Source organism: Trifolium pratense, linkage group LG2 (genome assembly GCF_020283565.1).
Source record: "Trifolium pratense cultivar HEN17-A07 linkage group LG2, ARS_RC_1.1, whole genome shotgun sequence".
NCBI classification, from domain to species: Eukaryota; Viridiplantae; Streptophyta; class Magnoliopsida; order Fabales; family Fabaceae; genus Trifolium; species Trifolium pratense.
The window spans coordinates 662444-679805 of record NC_060060.1 but is presented as its reverse complement, the minus strand read 5'-3'; the positions used below and the strand labels follow the sequence as shown (position 1 = coordinate 679805).

The following is a 17362-nucleotide window of genomic DNA, read 5'->3' as shown; positions in this document are numbered from 1 at the left end:
AAAGTATATATTATTTAATTTGTATCATAATAGAATATGAGTACACAGTAACACTTAACTAAACCTATAAATGATGTGTAACACAAAAGTTGAATGTATGATCTGCAACAAACAAAAAATGTCAATTTCTCTTAATTTTATTTGTTATGCAAAAAGTTAATTTTTGCAAAAAATAAAATAACTACAACAAATCATGGTTTTAGAAAATAACATAAGTATTTATACCTGATGCACAAAAGATGAAGAGGCAAGATAATCGAAAAAGAAATTGCACATATAAGATATGAAAAAATCTATTCTCACATTCAACCGAAAAAACAAATGGTAATCTTGTTAAGCACATGATTGAGCATTAAGGGATGAAAATATTTGTTTCTAACATTCGTAATGGTTAGTTAGGAAAATATGAATAGGATATAAATTAAAACAATTGTAACATATATATTAAAATATTGGTAGAAGAGTCCAAGAGATGAAAATTGAATGGTGATTTAAGAGATGAAAAATATATTACCGGGAGTTACAAAGTTAATTAGTGTGTATTTTTGTATTCTCTTTATTAAGTAAGCAAAAATTATTATATTAGACAAAAAAAAAAGTAAAGGCTACGTAAAGGTTTGAGTGAGCGCATATTAAAAAGCCATAAATATATAAATGTAGAATATGAAAAGTATAGAGATGATAATAATAATAATAATAATAATAATAATAATAATAATAATAATAATAATAATAATAATAATAATAATAATATAAGTAGAAATGATGTGGCATTGTAGAGTGATTAATTGAATTTAAATAGATGATGTGGCTAAATAAAACAATTTGATTGGTCTAAGTGGATTAGGGTTAGGAGAACTATTTAGGAATTATATATATAGATATATGCTGCCCAATGCCCATGAATAAAATAAATACTTTGTTTTTTCTAATTAATTTTCTGATTTTAGAAGAAAACAGTCTTGATAATTCAAAATAAATATAGAGATAAATAAAATATGATTAATACTCGTTTCAATAAGAAATTCAACTCGGATCGATTAAAAAGTTTCAACTGTCCTCATAAAAAATATTTGAATAGTCACAAGTGTTTGATTATGGGATTTTGATGTCGCACTCACAAAAAAATATATAATATTTATTTTTTTTTTGACAAACATAATATTTAATTATTTAAAAAAGATATATTATTTAATTTTTTTCCTTTCAACTTTTTATCAATTTTGTGAGAATGACTAAATTGAACACAAGAGTTTCTCTTATTCTCATACCACGTGAGTTCAATCAGCTTGGGTACTTTGATATTCAACAAATTTATCCTATAGCAAACATTGACAACTCTACAAGTCCATGTTATATATATGAAAAAAAATTAATTTGCTTTTCACCATATTAAGAAATTTAATGATGTACAATTAATTTTCTTATTCTTTTCTTAATATTTTTTTTATAATTATTCTTTTCTTAATATTATAGCACCGAAATGAGAGACATCTTCATAAGTTAAAGTCCAAGTTAATGTTATCTTGTTCTTTAATTAATTTAATTATAATCCTCTTTTTTTTATTATTGTCATTCTCTTTCTTATTTAAAAAAGAAGCAAAACAGAATCCTCTCTTTTGATCTTGGTGTTTTATTTTCATTCATTCATCTTCAAATCAATGATCCACTGTTTTGAGAAATCTTAGATCTGCTTTTATCAAGGTTTTTCAAAGCTCATCAACATAGTAAGTATATAAATATATAAACATATATAAGAGTAGAAAAATCAAAGGTACTAGAGAGAGAGATCAAAAGGAAGAAGCTTCACAATCACCTTTGTTTATGGAGAAACAAGAACCATCTCAACCTACAAATCAAGGTAAATAGTTACAATTTTCATTTATTCTCTTCCATTCCTTTATCAATTTGGAAGATGTTGTTGATTTGTTATATACTATCCACTCATAATAATCTTGAATTGATCAAGTTCTTATAATTTTATATATTTCTTCAGTTTTTAAATTCATATTTAGTCTATTTACATAATTAGGATATTTCTTGATCAAAGTTTGCTCAAAGTTTCTTTTCATATATTGATAAAGATATTTAATCTCTTCAATAGAAAAAAAGCAACAAATTTGAAGATTATTTTTTTTCTCCTTCACAAAAATCCCCATTTAGTGTGTGTGTGTGTGTATTATTGGTTCTTATGTACAATTTTATGCTTTTATGTTATCCTATATCTTTATCTTATTTGTATGATGTTGACATTTTTCTTTTTTGAAAAGATGTGTCTAGTGTTTGAGTGTGTGATTTCCATTGAATTTTTTTTTTTTGTTTTTTTTTTTAAGTAGTACAGTACGTAAATATAATTTCACCTTTTAAGATGAATAAATAGATATATTTGGATTCGAATCCCAGTATTTTATTTTTATTTTATATAACAATTTATGTATAAGTAAGTGGACAAAAATGTGCTAACCAATTATATATAAAAATTGATTTGAAGGTAATGAAAAGAAAAAACATTATAGAGGTGTGAGGCAGAGACCATGGGGTAAATGGGCAGCTGAAATAAGAGATCCTAACAAAGGAGCAAGAGTTTGGCTTGGCACCTTTGATACAGCTGAAGGTGCAGCAAGAGCTTATGATGAAGCTGCCATAAAGTTCAAAGGAAACAAAGCCAAAACAAATTTCCCTCAACCCGTTTCTCATTCGCCTTCAAATCCATCGCCACCGCGTAAAAACAATACTGCTTCATCTTCTTCTTCGCAGTTTGCTCCACCAAAATCTCATTTTCCGTTGTCAACAACGGAAGAAGTGTTCCCAAACCTAATGCAATATGCTCAAGTACTTTGTAGTAAGGACGACGAAGATCTTCGACGTGCTGCTTCAAGTCTTTACAATAATAGTTTTCACCATCACAACAATAACAATAATGAGCAATTTCGTTATTATAATTTGCCGCCATTCTTCTCAACACCATCAACAATGTCTCCGTCGTCTACTTCTAATGATGTTGTGCCTAGAGTTGGAGATCGTCGTGGTTTTGATGAAAGGAACGTGAGAGGATTATAGTTTCTACATGACTCGAACTCTCAATATCAAATATTACGGTCAATAAATCTCAGCAGTTATAAAGAGATTAGACAATTCATATTATATTTTTTACAAATTGATTTTTAAAGAGAATTCAAAATTAAATAAATTCGTCCGATATTTAACCAATAGCCGGGAGAGGGTGAGTATATATGCCATGTGTTATTTTTTATTATAAAGTATGTCAAATTTCTAGTCACATTTTTCTATCCTTTTCATGTATTTCAAATTTTAATGAAAAAATTGGGTTAGGAGAAAAAAATCTACTTAGATACTTCATGCCAATAATACGGTAACAAAAAAAATATAACAATTCACAGAAAATTTATCATTAGAGTAGAATATTTTTTAATGATCTTTTTCTTGACTCAACTCATTTGATTGTTAAACTAACAAATAAAAACACATTTCAATATATTTAATACTAGTAATCTTGAATATTATTGGTCAAATAATTGGAACCAGAATATATTAATGCCCATAAAATTAATTTATTCTTAAAATAGCTAATTTGACTAAACATAAAAAAAAAATATCAAATTTATATAATTTTTTATTTATCATAAATTAATTAAATTTCTGTGTTTTTAATTAAGGGTTTAGGTGGGGTTTTAGAGAACTGAAGATGAATACAAAACCAATTAGATGTTGAGAAGAAAGATACCGAAATGAATACAAAACCTATCAAGTTGCAGCACTATCATTTTAATTTTTTTTGGGTCAAGGTTTCAGCACTATTATTACTTGTGACATATAATATCCTATTTATATTCCAAAAATTATAGCATGATATAACCTATTGTTTAGAAAATTAATCTTATGACTGTAAAAAAAAAAAAAATTAATCTTATTGTGCTAAGTTTTTAAAAAATTGACTATATAAATTTTAAGATAAATTTATTATACGTAGATTTTTATTTTAACATGCGCTCTTTAAAAGCATCCTCAATAGGAGTTTTTTGTTTAATAGCATGTAGTGCTTATTATCTATCTCTATTAAAAAAATAAGAGAGATTGCTACTAAGATATGATGGTTATATTATACAAGCATTGTCTCTAATGAATGCTAAATGGGTGTTATTGTTTGCTTTATAATAAAAGAGTAGTGCTATATATGGCACAAGTGATTTTGCGCATGATCACGCAATTTGATTTGTTATTAGAATTTTTGGTAGCTTATCACTAGTTTTGTCAAATATATATATATATATATATATATTGAAGGTGTGAAAACACAAGAAGGGGGGGGTTGAATTGTGTTTTAGCTAAGTTAAAACTTTTTCAAGTTCTTAACTCAACTACGTTAGCAGCGGAAAAGTAACACAATAAATAACAAGTTAAGGAGATAGAGAGAGAGATCACACAAGCAATTTATACTGGTTCCTCTCACAAAACGAGAGTAGTCCAGTCCCCTTGCACTTCCAAGGGAGTTCACTATAATCACACAAGATTACACCTGCTCAAGCACACAAGCAAGAGACTTCACAACTATGCTCAAGCACACAAGCTTAAGACTTCACACTTAAACACACAAGTTTAAGTTACACACTTAAGCACACAAGCTTAAGTTTCCTCAAGTAATGGTAAAGTATATAAAAATATACAAATGCTCTTAGATGAACCTAAGGTGAGCAAATACAAATAGTACAGAGTATTTGGCTAAAGTGCAAAAACACTTGAGAAAGGTTCAGAGCTTGTATATCACAGAGTTCAGAGTTTGTTCAGCGCACGTTCAATTCTTGATAATTGTTATATTGTTGCAGCTGATCCTTCAAGTATATATACCACTAGAAAAGAGTCGTTGCAAAGGAGCCGTTGGAGTTGATAACCTTTTGTCTTCAAGCAGTCTGTCTTGATGCAGTTTGGTTGTATCCAAAACTAAGAAAGAGTTTCAGTTACTTTGACTACTGCAGAGTGGACTTTCCTTATTCAGCTAACAAAACTGAAGACCCACGTTCTCAAGATAGGACAGACAAAACAGAGGTAGCTGAGCTGATCAGACTTGAAAGGTCCTTTTCTTCATTGGAAGAAGAGTTGACTAGTAAAGAGAATCTTCACAGCTTTCAAAGAGATCTTCAGAGTTTGATGAAGCTTGTAGACAGACAAGAAGTTCTGAAGTCTTCATCCTCTGAACGTTGTAACCTCTGAAGTCCAACATCTTCTGAGCGCTTGTGAACTTCTGAATTCACATCCTCTGAACTTCACTCAGAGCTTATATGATGCTTATATCTGCGCACTTAAAATAAATTTTTAGTCCTTCCAATTGTTTATTAATACTTTGTTATCATCAAAACCTTTATAGATTTAGGGGCAAACATTTTTAAATCAATTTTGTTCCAACAATCTCCCCCTTTTTGATGATGACAAACATAAGTATTAATTGACAATTGTTGTTAAATTAACTTATCATGTTTCTCTTAGGTTTATGAGGTTTGCAAGCTCCCCCTAAGATTGATACTCCATAAAGTCTGAACTTTATGTTTTATCCATGATATTTTAATTTAGTATAAGATTAAGATGTTTTGAAATAAAACAAATTTCATATCTTTCTTCAGAGTGAGAGGTTTGCAAGCTCTCCCCCTAAGTCTCATAAGGCTAAGTTAAAATTGCACTCTTAACTTATCCTTACTTATGAAATTTATTTCAGTTTCAACTAACTTAGTCTCCGCATTGAAATACGTAAGACAACTTAAAAGAAACAACTTTTAATTTAACAGATAAAAGCGAGATAAAAGGCGTGGTTTCAGTTTTGGAGTATATCAATTAATGCGTAACTACTCCCCCTTTTGTCATTATCAAAAAGTAAAACAAAGTTATAAAACCAAGACAGTCAAAGAAGAAAGAGTGGTTGTTACAAAGGTGAATTAATTTCAAAAACAAAAACCAACGCGCTCAAGGGTTTATAAAAAGGAACAAGTTAACATGCCTGCTTCACGTAAAAACAAGAAGAAACAAGTGAAGCAAGAGAAGGTAGGAATAATTAAAAGATTTAGTTTACGCATCGCAGAGTTTAAGAGAAAGAAGAACGAAGAGAAACGCGAAGACGAAGAGAAGGATAAAAAAGATAACAAGAAACCACAAGATGCTGAGATAATAATCATCTCATCAGACTCTGAAGCTGAAGAGAATGAAGATGATGCTGACTATGTGGAGTTCTTGGCTAGCTATGTTCCAGAAGAGGAACAAGAAGAAGAAGAACAAGAGCAAAACCCAGATCCCATTGAAATATCATCAGAGGATGCTGAGGAGAAATCAGAGATTTCTTCTGAGTTTTATCCATCTGATTAGGATTAGGTTGTCTTTTTCTTTTTCTGTTTACCAATGTACTCTACATTATCAGATCATTAATAAAAATTTTCGTTTTTAAAAGCATCTTGTGTTCTTATGTTCTAATTTAACAAAGAAAAGAATCACAAGCAAAACAAACAAAACATATAATAAACCACATAATAAGAAAGAAAATTGTTCAGAGGATAAAACAGAGAATAAAAAGAATGCATAAAACATGTGCAGAGAATCCTAGGGTTTCTTAAGAAAGGCTAAGAGTTGGTCAAATTTATCATTCAATGATCCCACATTGGAAACTAAACCATCCACCTTGGTTTCCAATGTCTCTTGAGCAGCTCTTTGACGTTCTAGACCTTCTTGCTGTTCCCTCAGGGCTTCTTGAAAAATCTGCAACTGATCTGCCATAGCAGGAGCTTGATCTTCAATCACAGGTTCTGGTTCTTCAATCAAAGGTGCCTTGCCTTTATCAGAGGGTTCACCTTCCTCTGGATAGTCTATCATCAGCACATCCTCTTGATCCTGAGAAGCAAGCACATCCAGTACATCCTCTTCTGTGGCATCTTCATTATGTAGCTCATTTGCTAACTCAGCAACTCTAGCAGCAGCTTCGTCCAGACGTGCAGTCTCAATCCTTTGATCCTCAAGACGTTGCATAAGAGTAGAATCAACCCAGCAATCTTTGAATTCAGACATACGCCTCACAGCAGCAGCTATAGCAACAAGCTTAGCACGCTCATGCTCTTCATGATTGAATGGCGTTAACCTTTTCAACTCAGCCCTAGCCAGACTGTCCCTCATGAAGCTTATACCTTCCAGATCCCGCTTACCAATAACAGCCTTAACCTTTGCAGCAGCAACATCCAAAGCATTGCAAATCCTTGCCTTAATGCTTGATACTTCAAGATCCACATCAGAAGGACAAACTAAGAACCTGTCCTTTATTGTAGATAATCTAAGCAAGTCTTCATGAAATTGAGTGGATAGATTTCTAAAAGTGTTGGATGATGATGGTGAAGGATTGGGAATGGTAGAGAGAGTAGGTATTTCAGGAGTAGGGTTGTCAATAATCACAACTTCTACCTCTGAAGGCTTGGGAGCACAAGTGTGAATACGCTCAGGAGAAGCATGTTCAGCACTTGGGTTAGGATGGGGTTCAGGGGTTGGTTCAGATGATGAGATGTCAGAAGTGGATTCAGGGTGAACATGTTCAGGAGATGGTTCAGGAGATTTATGTTCAGAAGTTGGTTTAGGAGCAATTTGTTCAGGGGTTGGTTCAGGAGATTTGTGTGCAGGGGTTGGTTCAGGAGGTGGAGAGGATTGTTTTGTGGGAGAGGTTGGTTTAGTGACAGGAATATCTGGTTGAGGTTCAGATGGTGGAATGTCAGGTTGAGGTGCAGGTTGAGGTGATGTAGGTTTTGGAGGTGAGCTAGATTTGTGTTGAGTTTCATGAGAAAAAGGGTGATTATTAAGAGGGTCAGGGCTCAGATGTTTGTCAAGTTCAGATAGGGGGTTATCAGAGGTTGAAATATCAGAGGTTGGTAAGATGGTTTTGAGAGGTTTGGTGTAACCTAATCCAATCTCTTTTTCATTAAAGACATACTTAGAAGACTTACCTTTATCTTTAGGAGTAGGAGCAGGTCTTTTCCTCAAACGAGTAGCAAGAGTCTCCTCATCAGATTCAGTCTCATCTTCTGACGTAGATCCTTCAGATGAACTGTCTGAACTATCTTCCTCAATAACAATAGGCTTTTTAGAAGCTCCCTCAGCAGCCTTGTTTGCAGTTTCTTCATGCTTCCTCTTAGTTCTCTGTTCAGCCATAGATTGCTCAACCTTAACCTTCTTCTGAGCAAGAAGATCTGGCTTAACTTGCTCATCCTGAGAATCAGCTTTTCTCTTTGGTTTCCTCTTAGGGTTATACAGATTGACAGGAGCAGGAGGAATCATACTCCTATCAACAACAAAACCTTCTTGTCTGAGCACTTCCAAGTAGCCTTGAATTACATGCTCAGCATCAGCTTCAGATATAAGTGGATAGCCTGCGACATACAGACGATCCTCAAGCCTAACAGTGAACTCTTGTGGGGGAGCAACAGGCTTAGATGCAATCAAACGCATCTTGGACAGAAAGTTAGCGTTCAGAATTTCTGGATAGAACCTCTTCTCAACTAATTCAGGGTGGAATTTCCTCAAGTTCTGAACAACATGACCTTGATGCAGAAGGTCAGACAACAGCCTAGGATAAACTATAGTAGTTTTCCTCTGAGATTTACTTGCAAAAATGGCTTCACAAATACGTTCAAAAAAGTAATCTCCTAGATTAACCTTCTTTTCAGTCAGAAGAAAATACAGCAGATGACGATGAGTCCAGGAGATAGTATCAGTCCCACCAACCCTTGGACTGATAGCTGCTAGGATGATCTTGAAAAGAACTCTACATTCATCAGTCAGACCCTTTACTTTCCCTTTTAAAGAGAAATCTGTGCAGATGAGATGCAGAAGATCATCCCTGTATCTTGTATCCTTTTCAAACACATCTAACTCTATCCCAGAGTTAGGTAGACCAAGAAGAGCATTGAAATGAATAGGCGAGATTGCCATGTTCATCCCACAGATATTTGACCTAATCTGTACACCTGTATAATCCAGCAAACCCATTTCCTTCCTAGTTTTACCTTTCAGACTAGGATCTCTTTCTATTGCAGCAAGCTCTTCCTTCTTAGCTTCATGCTTATCAAATACCTTTGCTTTCATCCAAAATTTCTTCAACAAATCTGGATAAATGGGACCATTAAGCATGTCGAAGTACTTATCCCATCCCTGAGCGATAAAGTACTTTTTAACATCAAACCCATTCGCTTGTAGATCATCGAAATCAACCATCTTTTCTGAAAGAAAAGTAAGTTCAGATTCTGGGAATTCCATCTCATTCCCAACAATCTGAAGATTCTTGAATATGAACGGTGGAATCCTTTTTGAAGAAGAAGACGAAGCACCAGCCATTGTTGGAGATTAGGGTAAGGTTTGGAAGACTAACGAGAGAGAAAGAAATTGTGTTGGAGGTTTAGAGAGAATATGAAAGTGTAGGTTGTGAAAGTGAATAGTGTGCAAGTGTATTGTGTAAGTTTATTTAAATGAGTACAGTTAACACGAAAATAGCAAATTTGGGAAGTTACGCTAATTGACAGAAAGTTGAATACCAAAAATCATCATTAACCACCCACTACCTGACACATGTAGACCACGTGCAGAAAATTTACTCGGTAACTGCTATTTTAATGGACAACTGTTCAGCAGTGAATACTGAACGTTTCCCACTAAAATAATTCAGAGCCTCTGAGTTATTTAAAATTCTCTATCAGAGTCAAGTACTTCAGAGCTTGTGTTTCAGATGTTCTGAATCATAAGTTCTGATATACATAACCTCTTACACTTTAATTGCCAAAAACAATTTTTCATTCAGAGATTGAAAACATGTTCAGATGTTTCTTTATAAAATCAAATCTTTCAACAGATAAAGCTTTAGTAAATATATCAGCCCATTGATTTTCAGTATCAACAAACTGAATATCTATAATGCCTCTCTGAACATAATCTCTGATAAAATGGTGTTTAATTTCAATATGTTTGGCTCTAGAGTGTAGAATAGGATTTTTAGATAAATGAATGGCTGCAGTATTATCACAATATAAAGGAATATTGTTACTGCTTACCTGATAATCTTCTAACTGATATTTTAGCCAGAGTAGTTGTGTGCAACACTTAGCTGCTGAAATGTATTCTGCTTCTGCTGTAGACAAAGCTATAGTAGTTTGTCTCTTACTAGCCCAGGAGATAAGGTTTTCACCAACAAATTGACAATTGCCACTTGTGGATTTTCTTTCAATTTTATCTCCAGCATAGTCAGCATCACAGAATCCATTTAGCACATAATCATTGGATTTCTTATAGAGAAGTCCAAGATTAGTTGTTCCTTTCAGATACCTAAAGATTCTCTTTACAGCAGTAAGATGAGATTCTCTGGGATCTGACTGGAATCTTGCACATAAGCAAACACTGAATAGAATATCTGGTCTAGAGGCTGTCAGATAGAGTAAGGAACCAATCATACCTCTGTAGACCTTTTGATCTACCTTTCCTTCATCATCTGACTTGCCCATGTTGGTAGTTGGATGCATAGGAGTATTCATTATCTTGCAGTCATCTAGATTGAATTTCTTCAGAAGTTCTTTAGTGTATTTAGATTGATGAACATAAGTTCCTTCCTTCTTCTGATTGATTTGAATTCCAAGAAAGAACTTCAACTCTCCCATCATGCTCATTTCAAATTCATCCTGCATTATCTTAGAAAAATTCTTGCACAAAGCAGCATTAGTTGAACCAAAAATAATATCATCAACATAAATTTGAATGATTAAGATGTCTTCTTTGGTTGTCTTTCTAAAGAGTGTGCAGTCAACCTTTCCTTTCTCAAAACCTTTTTCAAGAAGGAAATTACTGAGTCTGTCATACCAAGCTCTTGGAGCTTGTTTCAGACCATACAGTGATTTCTTCAGTTTAAAAACATGTTCAGGGTTTGAGACATCTTCAAAACCAGGAGGTTGCTTAACATACACTTCTTCAGAAATAAAACCATTTAAGAAGGCACTTTTAACATCCATTTGATATAAGGTTATTCCATGATTAACAGCATAAGATAGAAGTAACCTGATAGCTTCAAGTCTAGCAACTGGTGCAAAGGTTTCAGTATAGTCAATCCCCTCTTGTTGACTATAACCTTGTGCAACCAATCTAGCCTTGTTCCTTACCACTTCACCTTGTTCATTCAGCTTGTTTCTGAATACCCATTTTGTTCCAATAATGTTCTTGTGTGAAGGTTTAGGCACTAGAGTCCATACATCATTCCTTTGGAATTGATTCAGCTCTTCTTGCATTGCTACAATCCAAGCATCATCCTTCAGAGCTTCATCAATCTTTGAAGGTTCCATCATTGAGATAAGACCAACTAATGATTCCTCATTTCTCAGTTGAGATCTTGTCTTTCTTGGACTATCCTTGTTGCCTAAGATCAGTTCCTCTGGATGTGATGACTTGTATTTGAAAGTATTTCTTGGGGGCTCATCATCTTCAGACTCATCAACATCAGGTTCAGCAGATGCTTCTGTTCTTGGTTGTTCAGAGTCTGTAGGAACTATTGTGTTCAGAGGTACTTCAGAGAATGGATGTTCTGAGTAGTTTGGAATATCTGAATATTGATCCTCTGATACCTGAAATCTAGATAAACCTTCCACAAGCTCTGACACTTGGTCAGGCTCTTTGTCATCAAATTTGACATGCATACTTTCTTCCACAGTGTGTGTTTCAGAAATATATAGTCTGTATGCTTTTGAGCGTTCAGAATATCCTATAAAGATACCCTTATAACCCCTAGCATCAAATTTCTTTAGATGGACTTTGTTATTTAAGATGTAACACGTACATCCAAACTGATGAAAATAAGAAATATCAGGTTTTCTTCCTTTGAACAATTCATAAGCAGTTTTGTTCAACTTAGATCTGATATAGATTCTATTTTGAACATAACATGCTGTGTTTACAGCTTCTGCCCATAAAAACTTTGCTACATTTGTTTCATGCATCATGGTTCTGGCCATTTCTTGCAGAGTTCTATTCTTCCTTTCTACAACCCCATTTTGTTGAGGAGTTCTAGGAGAAGAGAATTCATGCAGAATGCCAAATTTTTCACAAAAGTTTTCAAAAGGTTCATTTTCAAATTCTCCACCATGATCACTTCTAACTTTTAAAATAGTGTAGCCTTTTTCATTTTGAATTTGTTTGCAGAAGATGCTAAACTCATCATAAGCTTCATCTTTTGTTCTTAGGAATTTTACCCAAGTCCATCTACTGTAATCATCAACAATCACTAATCCATATTTCTTTCCATTGATTGAAGCAGTGTTAACTGGTCCAAAAAGATCAATGTGAAGAAGTTCCAATGGTCTTGAGGTAGAGACAATGTTCTTAGGTTTAAAAGATGACTTTGTAATCTTTCCTTTTTGGCATGAACCACAAAGTGTGTTTGAGTGATATTTAATTTTAGGTAAACCTCTGACAAGGTCAAGCTTACTAAGCTTAGAGATTAACCTCCAGTTAGCATGGCCTAACCTCTTATGCCAGATCCATTTTTCTTCACTCAAGGTCAAAAGACACATCACTTTTTGTTCATTCAAATCAGAAAGATTAATTTTATAAACATTGTTCTTTCTCAGACCTTTGAAAATCATGGTGTTATCAGATTGTTTAGACACAGTACATGATTCCTTATTAAAGACAACTACATAACCATTGTCGCAAAATTGACTTATGCTCAATAGATTATGCTTAAGTCCATCAACTAACCAAACATCATTAATAGATAGGGAGGAATTACCTACTGTACCTGTACCTATTATCTTTCCTTTCTGATTACCTCCAAAGCCAACAGAACCTCCTTCTTTCATGGTTAGCTTGGAAAACAGTTGTTTGTCACCAGTCATGTGCCTTGAACACCCACTATCCAGATACCATGAATGATTCATGATACTTCTTTGAGTGATAGGCTGTATGAGAAACAACTTTAATCACTACAATGGAACTCTTTATCACAGTTAATGATAAAGTCATCCCAATATTCTTCCTCTTCATTGATCAAGTTCTGATTGTTCACTTGAGAACTTGTCAGCCATTGGTCAAGGACATAAGCCCTTCTTCCTTTGCATAGAACTTGTTTCCAAACTCTAGGTAGGACATATCCTTTCCTAGTTGGTAAATCTGAATGATACATAATTTCAGCTTTTGGTACCCATCTTCTGGGTCCACGCTTGTTAGTCCACAAATGATTACTGTGTTGTTGAGTGTGAGAGAAAGATTTTGGTTTGGAATAATAACTCTTTTGAAAATATTTCTTAGTTTGAGTTCTGTTATTATTCCAGGACTTGGATTGTTTATGCTCCCAGAATTTGTATTTATCACCAGTCCATTGATTTGACTGGTTATACTTACTGACTCTAGAATCATAAATAACCTTAGTCCTATGTTGCCTCTGAGGTTTGAGGTTTGACTTTCTTTTAAAAACTTCTGAGTCTTTAGGTTGACTTTTCTCATGAACTGGAGTTCCTCTGGTTCCAGAAGTTGAAGCCTCAGATTTTGAAACTTTCAGAACATCTGAACTGATACTGTCAAGTTCTGAATAGCTTTTATCTTCTGAGCTTTTCTTCCCAGATCCTGAGGAACTTGGTTCCTCTGAGTTGTCATTTCCCAAATCTCTCAGATTATTATCCTCATCTTTCAGAGTACCAAATTTCTTTCCTTCTTCACTCTGAGGTACAACATAGTAAACCCAAGATTTTCCAACCTTTTTGGGATAGGTCTTTAGCTTTGAATATGTTCTACCATATTCATAGCCAAGTCCCTCTCCTCTATGTCTCATGACATTATAAACAAGATTAGCAGCTTTGCTCTTACCAAGGTTGAGATGCACAAACTGTTGAAGAGCCATTTCTTGCTCATCAGTAGGTTTGTGACACACAGCACAACCCTTTTCAAGATCATTTACTCTATTCAGAGTTTCTTGATATAGACCTTGAAAATGTTCTGCTTGTTCAGTCAGAGTGTTAAGGTTTTCTTGTAAAACTTTTTGTTTACTTAACACTCTGAGATGTTTCTCAATGACCTTGTTAAGTGCAGTTATAAGTTGAGATTTAGAACAGTCAGAAAATACCTCATCAGTTACTTCTGAATCTGATTCTGATTCATCGTCTGAGTCTACATCTGAGTCAGTTGAAGCCATCAGGGCTAGATTTGCTTCTTCTTCTTCCTCAACTTCTTCCTCAGATGATAGCTCTTCAAAAGTAGCCATCAGACTCTTTCTCAATTTACTCTTGAATTGTTGCTTCTTTGAGCTGTATCTTTTGCTTTTGTCTTTAGCAGACATTTCTGGACAATCAGCAATAAAGTGTCCTGGCTTCTTACAGTTGAAGCAGTTCTTCTGATCATCCTTTTTGCTGACAAAATTTCTGGAGCTGTTACCTCCTCTGAAATTTCTTTTGTTAAATCTGTTCCATTGCTGAAACTTGGTGAATAACGCAAACTCATCCTCATTCATCTCATCCTCTTGACCATCAGCAGAAGATTCTTCTTCAATATCAAGAAGCTGAGTCTTAAGAGCCTTAGAAGTAGTCTTAGTTGACTGTAAAGCCACTGACTTAGACTTCTTCTTAGTTTCTGAGTCAGCATCCAGAACCATCTCATGGCTTCTGAGATTGCTTATCAGAGCTTCAAGACTCAGAGTCTTGAGATTTTGAGCTTCCTCTATTGCAGTGACCTTGGGTCTCCAAGCAATAGGAAGACTTCTCAGAATCTTCTGAACATGGTCATAGGTAGAATAACTTCTCTTAAGAGCTTTAAGACCAGATACAAGGATTTGAAACCTTGTAAACATAGTCTCAATGTTTTCATCTTGTTGCATAGTGAAAAGTTCATATTGTCTTATCAAAAGACTAGCTTTAGCCTCTTGAACCTTTTCATTACCATCATAGGTAGCACACATAGAATCAAAGATAGATTTAGCAGTAGACTTGTTCTCTATTCTGACATAGTCCTCATGTCTAATAGCACCAACAACAATGTCCTTTACTCTATGATGTTTTGTGTAGATTTTTAGGTTAGCTGGTGTGAGTAACTTTCTATTCTCCATGGACAACCTACCATGTTCATTCAAGTTTTCAAAAGTTACTCCCAACTCAACCAAATCCCACAACTCATGATCAATAGCAGTAATATTGCTATACAGTCTCTCTTTCCACCACTCAAATAATGAAGTATCACCATTGAATATAGGGGCTTTTCTATTGCCACTATGTTCATGTGATTCATTACTTAAGTAGTCATAACCAAAAGCATTTCTAGGACCACCACCAGCACCACTGGCCTCACCTTCACTAGTAGTTCTAGTACTACTATCATCTCCTCCAGACATAGTGTTCTCACAAGATCTTTACTGTCTCACTGTTAAGTGAAAGTAACAGACCAGGTGCTCTGATGCCAATTGAAGGTGTGAAAACACAAGAAGGGGGGGGTTGAATTGTGTTTTAGCTAAGTTAAAACTTTTTCAAGTTCTTAACTCAACTACGTTAGCAGCGGAAAAGTAACACAATAAATAACAAGTTAAGGAGATAGAGAGAGAGATCACACAAGCAATTTATACTGGTTCCTCTCACAAAACGAGAGTAGTCCAGTCCCCTTGCACTTCCAAGGGAGTTCACTATAATCACACAAGATTACACCTGCTCAAGCACACAAGCAAGAGACTTCACAACTATGCTCAAGCACACAAGCTTAAGACTTCACACTTAAACACACAAGTTTAAGTTACACACTTAAGCACACAAGCTTAAGTTTCCTCAAGTAATGGTAAAGTATATAAAAATATACAAATGCTCTTAGATGAACCTAAGGTGAGCAAATACAAATAGTACAGAGTATTTGGCTAAAGTGCAAAAACACTTGAGAAAGGTTCAGAGCTTGTATATCACAGAGTTCAGAGTTTGTTCAGCGCACGTTCAATTCTTGATAATTGTTATATTGTTGCAGCTGATCCTTCAAGTATATATACCACTAGAAAAGAGTCGTTGCAAAGGAGCCGTTGGAGTTGATAACCTTTTGTCTTCAAGCAGTCTGTCTTGATGCAGTTTGGTTGTATCCAAAACTAAGAAAGAGTTTCAGTTACTTTGACTACTGCAGAGTGGACTTTCCTTATTCAGCTAACAAAACTGAAGACCCACGTTCTCAAGATAGGACAGACAAAACAGAGGTAGCTGAGCTGATCAGACTTGAAAGGTCCTTTTCTTCATTGGAAGAAGAGTTGACTAGTAAAGAGAATCTTCACAGCTTTCAAAGAGATCTTCAGAGTTTGATGAAGCTTGTAGACAGACAAGAAGTTCTGAAGTCTTCATCCTCTGAACGTTGTAACCTCTGAAGTCCAACATCTTCTGAGCGCTTGTGAACTTCTGAATTCACATCCTCTGAACTTCACTCAGAGCTTATATGATGCTTATATCTGCGCACTTAAAATAAATTTTTAGTCCTTCCAATTGTTTATTAATACTTTGTTATCATCAAAACCTTTATAGATTTAGGGGCAAACATTTTTAAATCAATTTTGTTCCAACATATATATATATATATATATACATATATATATATATATATATATATATATATATATATATATATATATATATATATATATATATATATATATATAATATCCAAAGAAATATTACTAGTAATGATATTTACCGTTCTACAATCAATGGTGAGAATGGGTTGCAGATTTCTCATTCAAAGTTTGTTAGTGACAAAATTCAGCATTTTGAGTCAAATGAAAATTAAGATGAAAATAAAAAAGCTAGCATAAACTCGTTCGTGCAATTTTGGCGACAGAAGATTGTCGTACCATTCATCATTTTTTATAATAAAAAAAGACAAGAAATATAATGCTCACGAGAAAGTACTACTATCTGAACTACAACATTTTAGTTCTACAACAACGCCCAATAGTAGTGGTGAAGTATGTTAGTGGTGGTATGATGTTGATTCGAAGAATTAGAGGGTTGCTCGAGTTAGATTGGGAAGCGAAGATTTGTCATTCTTATCGCGAGATCAATTCGTGTGCTGACATCTTATCTTGTCATTCTGAGAATCATCTACATCAGACTTAAAATCAATCATACAAATGAGTTATACACCATATTTTTAGCCAAAATCTTAAGCCATTGGTTTTTATAGATAATTTAGTAAAAATCTTAACTCATTAGTTTCTATGAATAATTTAGTAATAGTCACACATTTTTAAAACAAATTTATGTATTCAAACACTAACTAACCTAATTCAATGGTGTTTAACGTTGTACTTAATAGGGAGTACCACAGTTCAATCTCCGCAATTGCGATCGAG

At 34.1% G+C, this 17362-nt stretch overlaps 1 protein-coding gene across 1 annotated transcript; it reads left to right on the top strand.

Annotated features, from left to right (window-relative positions):
* Positions 1-1276: 1276 nt before the first annotated feature.
* On the top strand, positions 1277-3269 carry LOC123908943 (ethylene-responsive transcription factor ERF113-like). Its single transcript, XM_045959690.1, has 2 exons — positions 1277-1861; positions 2492-3269. The coding sequence occupies exons 1-2, from the start codon at positions 1825-1827 to the stop codon at positions 3058-3060; spliced, it is 606 nt and encodes a 201-aa protein (XP_045815646.1). The 5' UTR covers positions 1277-1824; the 3' UTR covers positions 3061-3269.
* The last annotated feature ends 14093 nt before the right edge of the window (positions 3270-17362 follow it).

Coding starts and splice junctions, on each gene's coding strand:
- LOC123908943 (XM_045959690.1), top strand. CDS start 1,825: ATGGAGAAACAAGAACCATCTCAACCTACAAATCAAG. Junction 1,862..2,491: donor ATCTCAACCTACAAATCAAG/GTAAATAGTTAC, acceptor ATTGATTTGAAG/GTAATGAAAAGAAAAAACAT.